The sequence below is a fragment of the Hyperolius riggenbachi genome, chromosome 9 (assembly GCF_040937935.1).
Source record: "Hyperolius riggenbachi isolate aHypRig1 chromosome 9, aHypRig1.pri, whole genome shotgun sequence".
Classification (NCBI taxonomy): domain Eukaryota; kingdom Metazoa; phylum Chordata; class Amphibia; order Anura; family Hyperoliidae; genus Hyperolius; species Hyperolius riggenbachi.
The window spans coordinates 118492517-118514406 of NC_090654.1; the positions used below are offsets into that span (position 1 = coordinate 118492517).

A 21890-nucleotide genomic window follows, 5' to 3' on the forward strand; every position below is an offset into this window, starting at 1 on the left:
GAGTTGAGCTGAAATTTTCGTAATTTCGCATTACTAAAATTACGCATGCGAAATTAGCGATTACGATGCGAAATTACAGTAGCGTAATTGCCATTAAAATCGTAATTGAAAATACCGTAAGCGTAATTTTCAACGCGTAATTTCGCGTTTCGTTCATGCCGTAATTTCGCATTAAACGCTACCGTAATTTCGCGTTAAACCGTAACGCTCCGTATAATATAAAAAAGCCGCCGACTTTAAGGGTTAATAGCAAAGCCCCCTTAAATGCTAAGAGCCTCAAATTTGGAGAATATATTAAGTAGATCAGGAGGAATAAGAGGAAAAATTTTTTTTTCAAAAAGACCTTATAGTTTTTGAGAAAATCGATGTTAAAGTTTCAAAGGAAAAATGTAAACATTTAAAAACCCGCCGACTTTAACGGTTAATAGCAAAGCCTGCTTAAAGTTTAGGAACACCAAATTCCCAGGGTATATTAAGGGGATCAGTGGGAATAAGAGGAAAAAATTTTTTTTCAAAAAGACCTTATAGTTTTTGAGAAAATCGATTTTTAAGTTTCAAGGGCGAAAATGTCTTTTAAATGCAGAAAATGTCAGTTTTTTTTGCACAGGTAACAATAGTGTATTATTTTCATAGATTCCCCCAAGTGGGAAGAGTTTTACTTACTTCGTTCTGAGTGTGGGAAATATTAAAAAAAAACGACGTTGGGTCCCCCCTCCCAGACCTCTTTAACCCCTTGTCCCCCATGCAGGCTGGGATAGCCAGAATGCGGAGCACCGGCCGCGTGGGGCTCCGCACCCTGACTATACCAGCCCGCATGGTCCATGGATTGGGGGGTCTCGGAAGGGGAGGGGCAGCCAAGCTTTCCCCTCCCCCTCCGAGCCCTTGTCCAATCCAAGGACAAAGGGCTCTTCTCCACCTCCGATGGGCGGTGGAGGTGGAGGCCGCGATTTCCTGGGGGGGAGGTTCATGGTGGAATCTGGGAGTCCCCTTTAAAAAGGGGTCCCCCAGATGCCCACCCCCCCTCCCAGGAGAAATGAGTATAGAGGTACTTGTACCCCTTACCCATTTCCTTTAAGAGTTAAAAGTAAATAAACACACAAACACTTAGAAAAAGTATTTTAATTGAACAAAAAACATAACCACGAAAAAAGTCCTTTAATATTCTTAATTAACTATTAATACTTACCTGTCCCTTTAAATAAATGATCCCTCGAAATAGCCTCGGAAATGTTCTATCAGTTACAATGTAACAAAGTTATTACAACGTAACAACTTTGTTACATTGTAACTACGCCGCACCCGACGTCACTCGCCGCCGCCGTATACGCGTCTGCGCTGCACACATTCCCGACAGAGCTCTGAGCTATATAGCTCAGAGCTCTGAGAAGCATCTTTGTATTTTGGCTCCAAGGAGCCCCATTGGTCCTTAGCAGACCAATGGGGTTCCTTCAAATCAAAAGGAACCCCATTGGTCTGCTAAGGACCAATGGGGCTCCTTGGAGCCAAAATACAAAGATGCTTCTCAGAGCTCTGAGCTATATAGCTCAGAGCTCTGTCGGGTCCGTGCAGGACGCTAAGTCCCCGCCGGCTCCGCTGCCCTTCCTGCCTCTCCCACATGCCACCCACATGTCACCCATGTATATATAGCTCAGAGCTCTGTCGGGAATGTGTGCAGCGCAGACGCGTATGCGGCGGCGGCGAGTGACGTCGGGTGCGGCGTAGTTACAATGTAACAAAGTTGTTACATTGTAATAACTTTGTTACATTGTAACTGATAGAACATTTCCGAGGCTATTTCGAGGGATCATTTATTTAAAGGGACAGGTAAGTATTAATGGTTAATTAAGAATATTAAAGGACTTTTTTCGTGGTTATGTTTTTTGTTCAATTAAAATACTTTTTCTAAGTGTTTGTGTGTTTATTTACTTTTAACTCTTAAAGGAAATGGGTAAGGGGTACAAGTACCTCTATACTCATTTCTCCTGGGAGGGGGGGTGGGCATCTGGGGGACCCCTTTTTAAAGGGGACTCCCAGATTCCACCATGAACCTCCCCCCAGGAAATCGCGGCCTCCACCTCCACCGCCCATCGGAGGTGGAGAAGAGCCCCTTGTCCTTGGATTGGACAAGGGCTCCGAGGGGGAGGGGAAAGCTTGGCTGCCCCTCCCCTTCCGAGACCCCCCAATCCATAGACCATGCGGGCTGGTATAGTCAGGGTGCGGAGCCCCACGCGGCCGGTGCTCCGCATTCTGGCTATCCCAGCCTGCATGGGGGACAAGGGGTTAAAGAGGTCTGGGAGGGGGGACCCCACGTCGTTTTTTTTTTATATTTCCCACACTCAGAACGAAGTAAGTAAAACTCTTCCCACTTGGGGGAATCTATGAAAATAATACACTATTGTTACCTGTGCAAAAAAACCTGACATTTTCTGCATTTAAAAGACATTTTCGCCCTTGAAACTCAAAAATCGATTTTCTCAAAAACTATAAGGTCTTTTTGAAAAAAAATTTTTTCCTCTTATTCCCACTGATCCCCTTAATATACCCTGGGAATTTGGTGTTCCTAAACTTTAAGCAGGCTTTGCTATTAACCGTTAAATTCGGCAGGTTTTTAAATGTTTACATTTTTCCTTTGAAACTTTAACATCGATTTTCTCAAAAACTATAAGGTCTTTTTGAAAAAAAAAATTTCCTCTTATTCCTCCTGATCTCCTTAATATATTCTCCAAATTTGAGGCTCTTAGCATTTAAGGGGGCTTTGCTATTAACCCTTAAAGTCGGCGGCTACCTAACATTGATACATGCGTCAACTTTTCCGCTTCGGGAGCATGACCATACGCATTAATTTCGTAATACCCGTTGTAATGCGAAAATTACGCTTACGTGAAATTTCGCGAAATCCTTCTTCATTACGATTATGTACTTACGGCCATAAACGTAATTACACTAATTACGCGAAATTTCGCGAAATCGTAATTACTCCATTACGCTCATCTCTATGTACAGTTTTGCAAAAGTCAGAGATCAGATTGCAGAGAGGTGTCAGGTGATCAGCCTAGGTGCCCCCGCTGTCGTGTGTTTTGCAGGTCAAATGCGTGTTTTGAAGAACATAAACGTTTAGCTGTTAATCATGTGGAAATCTGCAGGATGAAATCGTTTTGTGACTCTTGTTTCAGTTTTGTCAGCAATGGTGATGATCATAAGTGCAGCGGTCTGAGATGCCGCATTTGTGGCGGTCGTGTATTCAGATTTGATGACCATATTTGCTTCATGCAGACATACAGTAATAAACAAATGACAGAAAAGTACATTTTCTATGACTTTGAGTGTATGCAGGAGACAGGCACGCACATACTGAATTACATTTATGCAACAACATTATACGGTCCAACATCCTGGGAATTCAGCGGTAAGACATGCACCCGAGACTTTGTACTGTTTTTCACCAGCGGTAAATTTACCGGATATACCTTCATAGCGCATAATGCCGGGAGGTATGACGTCTATTTTGTTGTTCAAGAATTTATCAGGGAAAAACTAGAAATGCGCATAGTGAATCAAGGGGGACGTCTAATGTGCGTGACCCTGGTAGATTTAAAAATGAGATTCATAGATTCTTTAAATTTCATACCTATGAAGCTCAGTAAAATGCAAGAAGCCATGGGGTTTTCAGGGGCTAAAGGCCATTTCCCACATTTCTTCAACACAGAAGCAAATCAGAGCTATGTAGGCCCCATGCCCCATATACAGTACTATGGTGCGGAATACATGATGGCAGGTGAGAAAAAAGAAATCTTGGAGTGGTATGAGGAGCATAAAAATGACACATTTAATTTTCAAGAACAGTTGAAAGCTTATTGCAAGCAGGATGTGGAAATTTTGAGAAAGGCCTGTGAGTGTTACAGAGAGCAGGTCATGCAAATGACTAGAAAAGAAGTGACACAGTACTGCAAACGTAAGAAGGAGCCCGTTATAGTGACTAAATGCATTGACCCCTTTCAGCTCATCACTCTGGCCTCTGTCTGCATGGCTATGTACAGATTTAAGTTTCTCCCAACAGACACTATAGCCATTCTACCAGCTGATAACTATCATAAAACACAGAAACGTTATTCCACACCGGCTATACACTGGCTTATGTATGTACAGCATTCAGAGGGCATCTCTATAAAACACGCTCTAAGCGGTGGTGAAAAGCAGGTAGGGAAGTACTTTTTGGACGGATATGCTTTTGTTAATGACGTACACATAGCTTTTGAGTTTCAGGGCTGTTTTTATCATGGCTGTCCCGTGTGTTATAATGAGAGTGATAACAACGATGTTACCAAGTCTACATACGGCCAGTTGTACAACACATTCTTAGCAAAGAAAAGTTACCTCTTAAAATGTGGGTTTACACTGCGCATAATGTGGGAACATGAGTGGAATGAAATGGTTGCAAAAGATGATAGGGTCAAAGATTATCTCCTTAAAATGGCGTTCCCAGTACCGCTGGAGCCCCGTGATGCTCTTTATGGTGGGAGAACAAATGCTATCAAACTGTATCACAAAACACAAGTTGATGAAACCATTCATTATTATGATTTCACAAGTCTTTACCCTTTTGTAAACAAAACCAAAACATACCCTGTAGGTCATCCTGAAATCATTTTTGACAACTTTGGGTACATACAAAAATACTTTGGCATTGCTAAAGTGAAAGTGTACCCACCTAGAGATTTATTTTTTCCAATTCTTCCTGTAAAACTCAACAAAAAACTCATGTTCCCCCTATGCTACACATGTGCTCTGAATACACTGACAGACATCTGCAATCACACGGATGAACAACGCTCACTGACAGGTACCTGGTGCACTATAGAACTCACTTTAGCTGTACAGAAGGGCTATAGGATTGCAGAAGTTTATGAGATCTGGCACTTCCCAAACACCACAGAGGAGCTGTTTGCGCCTTATATTAAACTACACCTCAGGGATAAACAAGAGGCTTCTGGTTACCCCAGCTGGTGTAAAAACGATGAGGACAAAAAACATTATATTGACTCATTTTACAAAAAAGAGGGCATCCACCTACGAGCTGACAAAATAGCTGTGAACCCGGCTAAACGACAGATATCCAAACTTTTCCTGAACTCCCTGTGGGGTAAGTTTGGTCAAAGATCAAACTTACCACACACCAGCATAGTTTCAGACCCGGATGAACTTTTCAAACTGGCCTTTTTACCATACCACGGTCCACGAGCTTTCCGAGGTTAATTTCATTAGTGATGAGACGGTTGTAGCTAATTGGAAATATACCAAAGAACGTTATACGGTAAACAAAAACACAAACATCTTTATAGCCTGTTTTACCACCGCTTATGCCAGATTGGAATTGTATCAATTACTGGATTGTTTGCAAGAACGTGTCCTTTACCACGACACAGACTCTGTCATCTTTGTGAGTAAAGAGGGTGATTGGAATCCGCCGTTGGGTGATTTTCTTGGTGAGCTGACAAGTGAGGTACCTGATGGCACATACATTACAGAGTTTGTCTCTGCGGGGCCCAAGACATATGGTTACAAATTAAATACTGGTAAAACCACCTTAAAAGTTAAGGGTATAACACTCAATGTGGCTAACACGCAGCTTATTAATTTTGACAGCTTGAAAGACATTGTGCTGGATTACCCCCGAAATTCAGATTCTAAGACGCAGAAAACAATAGGCATAGAACAGCCGGGCATTGTCAGAAATAAGAAGCTTTGGCGCATAGAAACGAGACCTCTACGCAAAACACAGAAGTGCGTTTACACTAAGAGACAATTGGTAAATGACTTTACCACACTGCCTTTTGGGTACTGAAACAGTTATGGACCCACGTTTTCAACACCCTTTTTCTTGTATTTTGGCGGGGCCCTCCAACTCTGGAAAGAGTTATTTTGTAAAACAGCTCTTACTACACGCTGACACACTTATGTCGCACAAGCCTGAAAATGTTGTTTGGTTTTATGCTTGTTGGCAAAAACTGTATGATGATCTCTCTCGTTTCTTTTCACACATCAAATTTGTCGAGGGGTTACCGCATACTTTTACAGACGAAGATCTGTTCCCACCTGACAAGGTAAATTTGGCAGTTGTTGATGATCTCATGGAGGCGGCTTGTGAAAACCTTGAAATACAGCAGGCATTTACCAAGTATGTCCATCACAGAAACCTGAGCATAATGTATCTTGTTCAAAATGTTTTTTGCCAGGGTAAGAAAAGCAGAACCATAAATCTGAATACTAAATATATGGTGCTTTTTAAAAATCCACGTGATAAATTACAAATTACCACGTTGGCTAGACAAATGTACCCTGGTAAAACACGTTTCTTTTTAGAGGCTTTTGAAGATGCTACACAAGTGCCTTATGGCTATTTACTGGTAGATTTACGTTCGGATACTCCAGACGCGCTCCGCTTGAGAACGGGTCTGTTCCCTCCGGACTTACCGGCTGTGTATGTGTACAAAAACCAAAGCTCTAAAAAGTGATTTTCTCCATCTTACTTGTCATTCTTAAACGTGCATAGACATCTGTAAAGATGTCTAACAGGCTGAGGCGCAATTGGGCCATTTTAAAAGTTCTAGTGAAAGCAAGGCCATCTGTCCGGAAATCAATTTTACGAAATGCCAGTAACGATTTGATTTCGGCTATTGGTGAGATCGCTCTCAACATTATAAAAGGGAAGATACCCCTGAAAGAACGGCAAAAGAAACTACTTAAAAGGTGGCGAAAAGCTATAAAGAAACTGAGCGATAAAACGTTTCCCATTAAAACCAAGAAACGACTTGTGAATCAGTCTGGTGGGTTTATAGGCTCCCTCCTTGGGTTTGCCATCCCCTTAATAACGAGCCTGATTGCTAGCCGTGTTGGTGGCTCATGATGGATCATACTGAGAAAATGTTCTTGGTGTCCAAACAAGAACTTGACAAAATAAAGAGGCCATCTGCAACAGCACCCGACATACGTCAGACTGTTACACAGCGTCAAGATGCAGAAATTAGTGAAATTTTGCATAGGAATGACATGTCTGATGATGAGAAAATTAAGAGATACACTGCTGTGTTACAGAGATACTTAACGTTTGCCAGACAGACTGGAAAAGAAACAACTTCTTTAACTTTGATAACGCCATCCTCATCTGATCAGATGCAATTGACAAATGTTAATGGTAACAAACACGATGATATTGCTGAATTACTTAATCATGTTAATGAACGTTTTAAGAAAAATGCAGCGCTGTTGTTAAATAGACTTGTTCAGGCTGATGATACAGTTACTTGGAATGCAAGAGGGGAATTTGTTTACAGAGGTCATATTGTTCCTGGATCCAACATGGTTGATTTGGTTCGCAGCGCTACGCAAAACCACGCCATGACAGCGAATAAAGCGCCTCCTGGTTGGAAAATATTTATGGATGCCATGGCTGAATTAAATGTACCGTCTACTGTGGTTGGTAATACAAGGACAAGAGACATGCTCGACCATCTAAAAGCACAATTGCCTGAGGAATCAACCGCGACACCTAGCACTCCTGTCAGTCGCCGAATGTTCTCTCCATCACCAGGACTAACACAGGGGACTTTGCTTCCTAAAAAAAGAACTCTTCCTTTGCTGCAAACACACTGGTTAACTCTCTAATTATTTTCATACAAGGACTTAAAAGGTTTGCCGGGAGCCGTAATCGAACCCGTGTCAGATACGTAACCGTTTACAACGAAAACGCCACCCATGGATTAGACCGCTAGGCAATTCCGACAAACCAAAAATAGTTTGTTGTTTTCTGATCATGTACGAAAATAAAACCTGTTTTTTTTTCTGTTCAGTATATCATGCCCTGTAATAAAGTTATTTTATGTACATACAATGAAAACAATATTTTACATTGGTTTTTAATTCAGATACTGTTAATTTGTGTCTCTATGTATATACCAACGAAAATGATCTTTTACAGCGGTTTTTAATTCATCCGCTGTTAATTTGTATCTTTATAATGATTTCATTTAAATTCATCCGCTGTTAATTTGTATCTTTATAATGATTTAATAAAAAGCACATAAAACTTGCTACCGCGTCCTTATTAATAAAAGCTTACACAATATTAAGTGCTATAAAACATAAAGGGATGCGTATCAAACAATGGGCCCGTATATATGGCATGGTCTGGGCTCATTAAGGCCCACGTATCAGGCAAAATGGTTTGCAACACAAAATGGACACTTTGGGCACTATAATGGGTTGAATCCGGCATCAGTGAGGGCAAAACGTCATGGGGAACCCCCTTAGACCTGAAGAGGGCGTTGAAAAGGGGGGCGGAACATCTGTCACTAAACAGGATGTGGGCGGCTTGACGTCACATACCTATAGGGGCGTAGAAAAGGGTGGGGGAAAGGGGCGTGGTACCTGTCACTAAGCCGGATGTGGGCGGTTTGACGTCACATACCTATAGGGGTGTGGAAAGGGGCGTGGTACCTGTCACTTTACCGGAAGTGGGCGGTTTGATGTGACATATAGAACCTACACTACTTAAATCAATACATTTATTATACGGTACCCCAAAAACAGTGCAACGCATTTCGCAGGCCCAGCCCTCTTCATCAGGCAATAAGAGTGGGGACAAAACTGAATTTCGTCAATAGCATGTGTAGCGCCTCTAAAATCTATATGACTGTGGCCAGCATGTCTGTCCATAAATTAACCCCTAATGAAGCCTGCATGATCAAAAAAATTATTTGTTTAATTCTGTGACTTCTCCATGATGGTGGTGTTTTGTCAGTGCTTGTACACACATACGAGGTGCTGCCCGCAAGGACTGGAATTCAGTACCCCAGGCCAAAGTTGGGTGTCAAGTGCTGTACAGACACTTCACTGGCCTGTAGCCTGACTGACTAGTCTGAATGTGTTACTGGGTGGGCAGGCAGGCAGCAGTCAGATGAGGGTGGGAGCTGAATATGCTCACATGCCATGTAGGGGCTGTCATTTACCTCTTTACAACCCCATACCTGATATCAGAATAACTGAACTTTCAATTTAATGTTCAGTTATTCTTATTCTCTGACCTACAACTAGACAACTTGACATCAAAGCACAATTCTGAGATGCATTCTTGCTGCGAGTATTCTTTATAGGCTTCTACCACTGTTCTTACAATTAAAAAAAAGCAGGTCATGGTATAATTGCTTCTGTATGTATATATAGACTTGGCATACTTTACATACCTTTTTGGCATCCTAAATGCTTTATCATGTCTTGCAAAACAAAATAAGAAAAGAGTAATTAATATGATTTATGCCTGATGTTAGTAAGAAGAGAACAAGAACTGAGAAAGTGCTATGCAAATGACAACATTAGTAAGAACATGATCAGATGCAGTAGGCATGTTATAACACTAAATATTCAAAACAGAAGAAAAATGTTTGTCCTCTGTGAGCTTCTGATGTCAGTCAGATCTGTCACCGGTGCCCACGCGCTCCCTCCTCCTCTTTTCTGTCTCCTTGGCAGCCGAGTCTCCTCTGCCATGACCTTAGGATGGCAATAACGCAATGGGACATGCAAAGCTGCCATGGAGACGCCAAGTTTCAAGGAACTTCCTACTTGTTGGCACCTGCGCCGTCTGGGTCCCTACATCTTCTGGCAACCAGTTAGTATAAGTTACTTACTGCAAGTCTGCTGCATCCTTCCAATCCACTCCACCCCACAAACTCCACACTCGTAATAAGGGGGAAGTCCGGTGGAAGGGCCTAGGGTAGTGGGTCACACAAATGGAGGAGGGGGGGTGCACTTTAGCACCCAGAGCCCCCCCCCCCGCCCCCACCGTGTGCATGTGCCTGGTGGTGTACATAATGAGGCCCAGCCATAAATCCCTTTAGAAGCACCCTGCCCTCTGTCTAACCTATGTAAATTGTATACATAAAAGTAAGGGCTGGTTCAGGCCCTTAGGGCTGGTTCAGACGGGCGTTTTTGTGGCGTTTAACGCAGCATTTCAGACGCAGCGTTTTTGGGATCTACTGCCATCCCATGCAAGTGAATGGGAGCGTTTAGAGCTGGCTTTTGCAGGCTTTCATGAAAGCCTGGCAGTAGATCCCAGCGTTGCGTCTAGTCTCAAAAGCAACATGCTGCTTTCAGAGGCAGTAAACGCGAGGAAACAATAGCAGAGACCAGAACTGCTAGCCTTAAACGCTTTTCAAAAGCTTTCAAAAGCTAGCTTTTAAACGCTGGCGTTTGAACGCAATGCCAAGCAAAAGCTCAGCAGACGCCCGTGTGAACCAGCCCTAAGTCATTTTTACAGAGTCCCCTAAGATGAAAGAGGAGGCTTCAGTTAGTAGTTAGTCTTTCTTTTACCTTAACCACTGGCTGCAGAGAGACTCTCTGTAGAATTTGTAGTAAGCATCCTGACAGTGGTTGTGCTCAGTCTCAAAGCAGCCTGTTCCACTGAAGTATAAGGAGCACATCACAACATATATTGCTGTCACTAGTTTACCAAGTTAGGCAAGTGAACTTGTGACAGGAGTACTTCGAAGGCCAAGTCTGCCCAGCATTTGATATTCACGTTTTCACAATTTCAAGTTTTGACACCCTAAGCAGTCTTTATGGATTGTTTTGGGCAGCAGATTAATTAGATGTATTGTACAGACGTGCTGGGAGGCTCCAAGCCGAGTAACATGTTTTGCCCTGTGGACAGGGCAGGGAAAAAGATATGTGAGCAGCACCCTGCTGCAGGAATGATGGATGTCCTTTGAAGTTCCCACAGGAACAAATGACAATAGGTGAGGTGATCAATTCTGGCAAATCTGGCAAGAGGAGGCCAATGAAATTGGGAGCAGCTGTAAACACTTTATAATTCCAGTTGATAACCATCAGGAATAATTTAGTTGTGGAAAAATTTAAAGTGTTAATGCAAACAAACTAGTTGAGGAACCCTTTGGTTTAATATACTTCTGTGACACTCCAATGATGTTATTTCATTTTATGGGCCCAATTCACTTTTTGTCCTATGTTTTCTTTTAGAAGATCATTTTTCATATTCTGTTTAAAAAAAAATTGCATTCTGCAATTGAAAAAAACACCAAGTCAAGATGAAAAAGTACTGTCAAAATTATTCCGAGTATTTCCTTGCTTGCTGGTGGCTTAAAAGGCATTTTATCTATAATGTGAAATTATCACCAAGGAACTTGGAGAAAAAAATGAATTGGATCAGCGCTATGTGTTTTATCTTTTCTCTTTCCTACAGATCAGAATGTTATGTCTCACTGTCACAAGACTGCAAGCAAATATCATGCAACTTAAAGGGAACCGAAACTGAGAAGGATATGGATTTTTCCTTTTAAAAAAATACCGGTTGCCTGACTCTCCTGTTGATCCTGTGTCTCTAATACTTTTAGCCACAGCCCCTCAACAAGCATGCAGATCAGGTGCTCTGACTGAAGTCAGACTGGATTAGCTGCATGCTTGTTTCAGGTCTGTGATTTAGCCACTACTGCAGCCAAACAGATCAGCAGGACTGCCAGGCAACTGGTATTGTTTAAAAGGAAACATCCATATCCCTCTCAGTTTAGGTTCCCTTTAAAAGTGACCCAGATACATTCTTTGTTCAGCTTAATTTTAAGTTACATTTTATTTGTCGGCAAACTCTGAAAATTTGCAAGTACTGCAACCCCCAGCATGATGCACACTGGTCACCTGACCAGCTGCTGAATACGTGGGGGGAGGTGCAGCTAAACAAATCTGTAAGCCCTAAAGCCTTTTACAGACATTGGGGGGGATTCACTAAACTGTGCTAACTCATAGTACAGCCGTGCTAGCGTTTTGTGTGCAAAATTTTCGCTTGTGTGCGAAAATTCGCGATTGCGTGCAAAAATTCAAGTTTGTGTGCAAAAACCGTTACGCACGTTATAACGTGCGCAAATTGCTAGCACGGCTTTGCTATGCGTAAGCACGGTTTTGTGAATCAACCCCAATAGCTGTTATTGGCTGTTATAATCTCTCAGAGTCCCCAAACAGCATATTCAGAGAGTCAGAGCAATCTTTTCCTGACCCCATGGGGACAGCAATGGTGTCTACAGCAGGCCTTTGTGATACACTCCTTTTAACCATAAGAGTCATGGAACAGGCAAGAAGAAAGTAGTTCTGTGAATCAAAGGCGTTGTTAATGCATATTCATAATCTTGCAACGCTGGAGACATGAAAAGTATGGCACTGATGAGCAATATCATTATTATAATTATTATTATTATGTATAGTATTTATAAAGTGCTAGTGTATACAATTCTGGATTCACATTAACCTCTTGAGAACCGCAGTGTTAACCCCCCTAAAGACCTGGCCATTTTTTGTAAAGTAGGCCACTGCAGCTTTAACAAGTGATTCCCCCCCTTTTCTCCCCACCAACAGAGATTTCTGTTGGTGGGGTCTGATCGCACCCCCATGTTTATTTTTTTAACAAATATTTTATTATTTTCAGAATAAATTTGTCTATTTTTTTTCATACTAAACCCGCTATTTCTCCCCCGCCAGCCAATCAGTGCTTTAGCCTATGACAACCGATGACCTCTGATCCCCTGGAGGGGACAACCGTGTAACACGGCTGTCCCCAGTACAGCGCTGCCTTAGATCGCAGTGCTGTACATGCTAATTAGATGGCGGTTTTGCCGTCTAACAGTCTCTGAGCGGTGATCGCCGCTTGGAGAGTGAAGGTCTGCGCTCTGCCTACCAACAGGGGATGCGAGCGCAGCGTGCGCACGATCTCCTGCGAAAGCAAGCCTGAGGACTTTACGCCAATCGGCATTAGGCGGTCCTGGGGCTGCCGCCGTGGCCACGCCCATCGGAGTGACGCGGTCGGCAAGCAGTAATCAAGAAAGCAGTGTCTGAATAGGCAGTGTTTCACCATCCAGCTCGCATGCGGGGGAAACACTGCATATTTGGCTATAGTCAGAGCTAGATTTATCATAAGGCACAGTAGGCACGTGCCTACAGGCGTCTGATGATGGAAAGGTGGCTCACTTCCCTCCCAAAGTGCCCCCCTCCCTCCTTCCCTATGCAGAGTCCTGATGAGAATGTAAATTAGAGGTTACTCACCCTCCTCGGGAATTCTATTGACACGATCTTCCTTCAGTCTGGGGCACCTCTAGCTACTTAATACTAAGGTTCCTTTAGCTACCTAATACTTGAGGGCGCCTCTAGCTACCTATGATGACAGGAAAAGTAAGGAAGAAGTGAGAGCTGGGCCAGCCAGTACACTTGTGGTGTGGTTTGGCGGGGGTTCCTAGGTTCAGGGAAGGCGAAGTCAAAGGTGCCAGTCCAGGACATCTGTGCCTATAGGCTCCTGTGAGGTAAATCCGGGCCTGGCTACAGTGGAAATAGGCCCTTAAAGAGAAACTCCAACCTAGAATTGAACTTTATCCCAATCAGTAGCTGATGCCCCCTTTTACATGAGAAATATAATGATTTTCACAAACAGACCATCAGGGGGCACTGTATGACTGATTTTGTGCTGAAACCCCTCCCACAAGAAGCTCTGAATACCGCGGTACTCTGGGCAAACTGCCACAATGTAACAATGTTCACAGACAGGAAATAGCTGTTTACAGCTGTCTGTAACAGCCAGAACAGCTAGAAACAGCTACATAACCTGCCCACAGTAACAATGTCACCATGTAATACATGTCAGAATGTGAATCTGGGAGAGGAAAGATTTTACAATGAGCAAACACTGACTAAATCATTTATACATAATTATGGTAAAAAATGAAGCACTTTTTTTTACTACATTATTTTCACTGGAGTTCCTCTTTAAAGACTTTAGTGGCCATGGTGGTTTAAAGGCATACCTAATCTGATCTGCAGTACAGTTGCTGAAATGTCAACTTTAAATGCTATTACCTTACAGTCACTACATGGTGCTGCATGGGGTGTGCTGTCCTCGGATCTCTGGACCACTGCTTCCATATACTCCCTGTGGCAGGATGTGATGTGCTAGTAGAAGAATTAACACTGGAGTGATGGGAGCACAGTTTTCTTCTGTCTTCATTACTAGACACTTGTGATAATGTGTAACTTGATTTACGTTCCTGGTGGTTGCAGTGACAAGGCCTAAAGTGCTGATTTGCATCACTCATATTAGGAGACAATTGTCCATTGGATCTATTCATGGCAGGTGGGTGGCAGTAGGTAGGTGTAGACAGACGATCTCGCACACAGTTGGTTGGCTCCTTCAGGAAGCAATGGTGGATATTTTGGATGGGTCTGTTCATAGGACCATGACCTTGATCTGTGTTGTCATTGTCACTATCTTGACTTTGTTCCCTCTCCAGATGATTTCTGAAAATCGAGCATATTAAACATGAATAAGGCTTCCTGTATGTTAATGCAAAGAGCTATATCATGTCATTATATAATGCTTTTTCCATTTCTGCATTTATGTTATTTTATCTTGAGATAAATATAAAAATTACATTTTGCTGACAGGACAAAGGGATAGTGAGAAGTAATGGGATGGGGTGATGTGTCCAATGTGGTTACATAGTTTGACAGAAATCACTTGTAAACAGGCAATGCTTCTCTAATACTCATATTACACATTTATTATTCTCGCATTTAATATCATAACTCATCTCAATAACAATGTATCATGTGTATGTATATCTAACCTTTTTTTATTGTAATTTGCCTTCCTAAAACAGAAGTTAGTTGTGATAATTCAGCTTTAAGTGAGCAACTGTGGTTACCCACAATGCATCATTACTGAATATGCAAATTATCTATTTATGCCCTTGAAGCCAGTCTTATATCCTTCAGGGGCATAAAGAGATAATTTGCATATTTCGTAATGATGTAGGTAACGACAGATGCTCATTTAAAGCTGAATTATTGCAAATTCCTTCTGTTTTTTAAGAAGGCAAATTAAACTGAGCGTTGCTTTTTAGTAGGAGGGCTTTTTGGTCTCTTTAAGTCCTTAGTCCTGCATACTTTCCTAGTGTTTCTGGGTCATCCTGAGCTGCTTTGTTATTCTGTTACCTTTTTTCATTAAATGGTACTGCCCAGTTTTTACATTTACAAGTAGACATCCATGTAACACAGATAATTACGGTAACTATCGAGCTCAATAGGACTACAATCAACAACGTTTATTAGGAACTTATAGCTTAAAATTAGTAAAAAGAATTAAAATCAACGGAAAGTGTGGGCCGTCATCAATCAATATATGGTGAGAAAAACCCATGGTCTGTAAATGATAGCTGAAACACTGAGCAAATTGGGAAAGAAAGACTGTCACAGACTTGTGTTATGAAATGGTATGCAATGTTATGGAATCACCACAAGAAGACTGTCACAGTGGCCTCCTGCAGACCACAAATATTAAGAGCAGTGCAAGTACAAGTAATGATCTGCTTATGTCAGGATCCAACAACCCCCAAGTGTAAGACAAAAAATGGGAGGAGAAACCAAGAGCCCAATATAGTGTAGTATGTACTATTAATGGATGATTTGTGTAAAGGCTCGGAAGAGAGATACTCACAACAGGGGGGGGGGGGGGTTACCTCAAAGACAACCACTGTATACGCAGGTGGGGAGATTGTAGCTGACCCCACTCAGGTTAAGGAGTCGCTCTCTGTAGTGTAGAAAAAAGGGGTCACACCCCTTCACCAAGGGTGGATATCAACAGGTCACAACAATCAAAAACAGAGGCACCAACACAGGGTAAAATACACTAAAAACAGATTAAAGGTGAGGCAGTGGTAAACTTACTTTGAGGTAGTTGGACTTGAAAAGTCTAGTTTCAAAACATTTATCATCACATTTAAAAAAAAACCTGTAAATATAAACACATTTAGCAGGAAAACCCGCTTCCTCAGGCAAAACTATTGAACTATCTGGGAGGCTCAAAACAGTATACTCAAGAAGGATGCTATGTAACATTCAACAAAGCTTAATTTCTAATAATATCATAGGGTCTAGTCACCTTGATTTGTTAGATACATACAGTACAATACATTCAATAGGATAGTCCAAAATTATTGACAGCACCATTATTGATAATTGTAAAGCAGTGTTAACAGGTGTATTATCTGAATAAATAGCATAAACCATGTGCTACTGTAAAAGGACATCCGAGGTGAAAATAAACTGAGGAGAAAAACAATTGTATCTACAGTATCTTCCTCCTAAAATTGACCTTTTTAGATATCCCACAATTTTATTTTATATTTAAATCTAGTTTTTAAGTTTTTACTGCTTCGTTGTCTTTTCTCAATGACACCTTCTTTGAAGTATGCTAGAGCCCAAATCTATGAATTATTGACCCTTTTTATCTCTTTCCTGCACCAGGAAACCATTGACTGCCAGAAAAATAATTTTTTGCTGCAATTACTTATCAGTGAGGGTTATGCTATAGTCTGACCCAGTCCAGACCCAAATAGAAACTGCCACTTGCATACCTGATGTTTAACTCTTTCAGGCAGAGAAAGAAAAAAAGGAACACAGCCTAGTTATTTGTGTGCTTGGCACTATACATACACGTCTCTCATCATGTCACACTATGGGCTTGATTCACTAAACCGTGATAATTCAAATATCACACCTTATCAAAGATATCACACCTTATCAAAGTTAACACGCCTTATCAGAGTACCATAGCGAGCACTATGAACTTCTGCCTGCTAATTGGCAAGGCACTTGTCCTGCCCTGAGCCCCTGCAGATTCGTAGCGCTTGCTATGCTACTCTGATTCTGGCCAAGAGATGCTCCCCTGATCTGGAACTCCTTCTGGTCAACTGCAGACCCGTATACTCACCCAGGGAATTTTCCTCCTATGTCTTTGTTGGGGTGTACATTCCTCCTGACGCTGATGTCAAAACGGCCCTGAGCGTGCTCAGCGACACCATCACGCAGTGGGAGTCGACCCTTCCGGACTCGCTATTCATTATCTTAGGGGACTTCAACAAGGCCAACCTACGCCATGAACTTCCGCGCTACCACCAGCACGTCACCTGCCCCGCCAGGAACGCCAATACTCTGGACCACTGCTATACGGTCCTGAAAGATGCCTACAAGGCAACCCCGCGAGCTGCACTTGGCTCATCGGACCACTGCATCATTCACCTGATACCCGCCTACAGGAGACGCCTGGAAACTGCAAAACCAGTCCTAAGATCCAGCAAAGTCTGGTCGGAGGAGGCTAAACAACAACTTCAAGCCTGCTTCGACTGCACGAACTGGAAGGCTCTGGAAACACCGAACTTGGATGAGTGGGCAGACGTTGTATCCTCGTACATCAGCTTTTGCGAGGAGCAGTGTGTACCAACAAAAATCCACAAACACTACCCGAATGATAAACCCTGGTTCTCCAATAAACTTAGGCATCTGCGCAGAAGCAAGGAACTGGCGTTCAAGTCTGGCAACCAGGAGGAGTATAGGAGGGCAAAAAACACCCTAAACAAGGAACTGAGGGCCGCCAAAAAGAACTACGCTGTAAAACTGGAACAGAACCTCTCCTCAAGAGACACACTAACTGTCTGGAAGGGGCTTAAGGCTGCCACGAACTACAAGCCCCCTCCGCAGCATGCAACTCCCAGCACCGAGCTCGCTGAGAACCTCAGCGAGTTCTATTGCAGATTTGAGAATCCAGCAAGGTCCCCAGAGCCTCCGGCCACCTCCTCTGACTTAGAACCCCCACATCCAAGCCCACCCCCCCTCGAGGTGTATGAGGATGACGTCAGGAAACACCTGTCAAGGATTAATGCAAGGAAAGCCTCAGGCCCAGATGGAGTGTCACCAGCCTGTCTGAAAACCTGCGCACAGCAGCTTGCTCCCATTCTCTCATCCATCTTCACCAAGTCCATCCAGGAAGGCAGGGTCCCTGCTTGCTTCAAGAGGTCCACAATCATCCCGGTCCCCAAAAAACAGGGCGTCTCAGACCTCAACAATTTCAGGCCGGTGGCTCTCACCTCGGTCATCATGAAAGCCTTTGAAAGCTTGGTTTTGCCTTTCCTCAAGCAATCGACCGAATCCCTGCTGGACCCGTTTCAATTTGCATATAGAGCAAACAGGTCTACTGACGACGCCATAAATATCTGCCTGGAGCTTGTAAATGAACACCTGGACAGACCTGACTCATACGCCAGGATCCTTCTACTCGACTTTAGCTCGGCTTTAACACCATCAGCCCCCTAATACTTCAAGAAAATCTTGCTGCCCTCGGAGTCCACCCCACCCTCTGCCTCTGGATCACGGACTTCCTAAGTAATAGATCCCAAGCCGTCAAACTGGACACTATCATCTCCCAACCAAGGACCACCAATACAGGGGCACCCCAAGGTTGCGTACTGTCGCCGTTCCTATTCTCCCTATACACTAACAATTGCAGGTCCACCGCAGACTCCGTCAAAGTCCTCAAGTTCGCTGACGACACCACCATCGTTGGCCTCATCTCTGGAAATGATGAGCAGGAGTATCGCCACCAGATTGACAGAATTTGCCATTGGTGTAGGGAGAACGGGCTGGTCCTGAACACTACAAAAACGGTTGAGATGATTGTCGATTTTAGGAAACGCGCCACCACCCCACCCCCGATCAGCATTGATGGCACGGCAGTTGAGAACGTCCCCTGTGCACGCCTCCTTGGCACGACAATCTCTAAGGACCTGACGTGGAAAACCAACACTACCTCAACCCAGAAAAAAGCCCAGCAGAGGCTATTTTTCCTACGCCAACTAAAGAAGTTCGGTATGGCCCACGAGCTTCTGTCGAGCTTCTACACTGCCACAATTGAATCTGTCCTTTGCTCCTCCATCCTGGTCTGGTATGCTGGATCCTCCGCCAGCGACAGACACAAACTGCAGAGGGTCATCAGATCAGCGGAGAGAATCATCGGGAAACCACTCCCCTCTCTCGCCCAGATCTTCAACTCTAGACTGCGCTCCAGAGCTCAAAAAATCTCTAATGACCCGTCCCACCCAGGTTTCCGCTTCTTTAGTAAGCTCCCCCTAGGCCGGAGATTCCGATCCATCTACACCAAGACCACAAGACACAGGAACAGTTTCTTCCCCTCAGCCGTGAACTATCTGAACTCTTAGATCCCTCCTCATCCTACCACGACAAGTGGTGTCTAGTAGCACCCAGCCTGACCGTATGGCTGCACACTTCATATATACGTGTTCATATGTGTTCAAATGCTGTAACTGTACCCTTTATATTGTCTGTCTGCTTACATATATGTATCGTTATGTCCTGCTTGTTCTCACCTAGCCCTGTACTTGCCAAACCCAATTCCGGGCACGGCCCAGTTGTGCTTGGCGAAATAAAAGATTCTGATTCTGATTCTGATTCTGATACGGCGTGTTAACTTTGATAAGGTGTGATATCTTTGATAAGGTGAGTTATCACAGTTTAGTGAATCAAGCCCTATATGTGAAAGAGGCACCCTGGTGTATGTAAAATTATTTAAAAACACATAAAAATGAAAGAAAAGGTGGTAGCTTACCTCAAATAACAAAATCTTTGGAACAACAAAAGAATTTCATTACTAAGCACAGGCAACGCATTTCACGGGTCTAAGCACGCTTCCTCAGGCCAATAACAGTGCCAAGTGAAAAAAAACCTCATTAGCATAGGGAGCCTCCCTATGCTAATTAGGTTTTTTCATAATTTTTTAAATAATTTTACATACACCAGGACGCCTCTTTCACCCTTATTGTGCTTATACCTCCCAACATATCCTGTTGGAGGGATTCAGTCTGCATGTGGTTCACACCACAGAGAACAACTGTCAAATTTTCCTAAGAGAGCGACCGCCACCGGGTCCGGCTGGACCACCCCAAGTGGAGTCGGGTTTATTGTCTCCACCTGCTTCTTGTGGTCGGTTGCCCCTCTGCAACCCGCCTTTGTGAGTAGTTTTCATTTTACCATTCTATACACCTTTGCTAAAACGTATCACGCTGTTGGGCTCCCATCCTTTTTGTGTTTCCTGTGTCTTTTCTCCAGGGTGTCAAGACACCCCTACGTACTACTTATCATCATGTCACATCACCTCAGTTGTCCTTTAATGTAAAAGAAATAAACGGAAGCTCCAAGTATAGTAGTCAGACATCACCCATCTCACATGTATCATGGACCCAGCCACTTGGTCAGAGGTCTGATGAAGCTGCCGCATTCGCAATGGTTTATGCTATCATCCATGGGAACCTATTTTGTGTTTTGGCTTGTTGTTTTTGTGCCATGTATTATTGCAAACACTAAACCAATTGGTTCCCAAACTGAAAATAAGTTTGTGTCCAATCATTTTCGTAGTGAGAATCATGCTTTTGTCGTGACTAGTGCCGCCCTCCCCCCCCCCACATGCACACACGCACACACGCACACTGTGTCAACAAGTTGCCCTGTTGGTTAACTGTTGCTAGACCAGTGCCCTTTGTCATATGACCAATGTCACATGACTAAAGATGGTTTAGTTTGCCTAATATAACTGTTTTTTCCAGGTTATTTTTTGACTGTCTTCTCATCTCTTGTAAGGATTTATATACCGCAATTTGGGTGGCTTCTTCCTTCAAACATGCTTCTTCAAGTCTGAGCTCTACGTCAGTTAACATCGGTGGTAATTGAACTTGAAATTCAGTGCTCAATTTAATTAAAATGTTCCAGCCTTGAGCCACTGGGAAATGAGGCCTGGATCTTACAGGATGCAGCATTAGTTTAACTTGCTAATCTGTGGGCTTTCTGGTATTTTGTGATGAAAATACCTCGGTGTTCAGAATCCTCCTCTTGCTTATTAATGAACTCACTAAAAGGATTTCAAGGGAGAGGAGAATAAAGTGTAATCTGGTCCCCACGCTCTTCCCTTCATCACAGCAGCCAGCTTTAATAGACGCTGTACAATCTCAGAAGTATTAGTTTCAGCCCTGCAAGGAAGATTCCGTAACATCTGTTTCTCTCCAGAGAAAGAACATTGTTCAGCGCAGCAGTAGGCAAATATTAATCTGGCGGTGAGTCAAGTCTTATTGGAATGTGTTCTTCTGAAAACAGACATATTAGAGAAACAAGGGCCATTATAATGAAGTGCGGTTGTAGTGTGAGCCTGAGAAGAAGAGGGAATGTGTTAATGTATCCAGAAACATGATGAAGAAAAACTAAGATGTTATCTATATGCTTCTCCACCTAGCAATGTATGGGCAGATCAACCAAGAGACAGATCTCTGATCGAATCTGATCAAAGAGAGATCTGCTGTCTGCCCATATACTGCAGGCCTATCAATTTCAGCATGAAATCTCTAAGGAATCGACCTTGTGCTGCTGCCTGCGCAGCCTCCGCCACTGTCCCCCAAAATGTTAATGTGCCCCCTTGGTGCCCATGCATTAAAATCTCGCCTGTTCCAGCTGCAGTGAGTGTCACTGCTCACTGCTGCCTGGTAACTGCTTGCTGAGCACACAGTTAGGGCTGGAACCCACAAGAGCGGTTTTGTGAGCATTTTGGCAGCGCTGCGATACGCTAGCATTTTGCCAAAACGCTCAGCTAATGTTAATGGATGGGGTAACTTCCACAGGAGCGTTTGCGTTTCCCAAAAACGCAAACGCAGAACATGCAGCAGTTTGGGAGCGTTAGCGCTTCAATGTTAAGTATACAAACGCTAGCGTAATCGTTTATCAAAACCTAAACGGAGCGGTTTTGCTAGCGTTTTGAAGTTACAGCACACTGTAACAAAATTAAAATTAATTGAGAGGACCAATCAGGATTAAAACACGAATCGCTAAACGCTACACAACCGCTGACACATAAATACACTTTTTAAATACGCACCCTAAAACGAGCATGAATCCGCTTGCAAACCGCTCATACAAAACGCTAGCAGTTGCGTTTAGCGTTTGCGGCAGTGCTGGTC

General features: G+C 43.2%; 1 protein-coding gene across 1 annotated transcript in view; it reads right to left on the reverse strand.

Annotated features, from left to right (window-relative positions):
* DISP2 (dispatched RND transporter family member 2) overlaps window positions 1-21890 on the reverse strand; it is a 104163-nt gene that overhangs the window by 41941 nt on the left and 40332 nt on the right. The window contains exons 2-3 of the mRNA XM_068253398.1: window positions 13900-14337; window positions 9240-9269 (exon numbers count right to left, since the gene is read on the reverse strand). Of these exons, the coding sequence (XP_068109499.1) occupies window positions 9240-9269; window positions 13900-14337 (468 nt within the window). The remainder of the gene's footprint in view (window positions 1-9239; window positions 9270-13899; window positions 14338-21890) is intronic.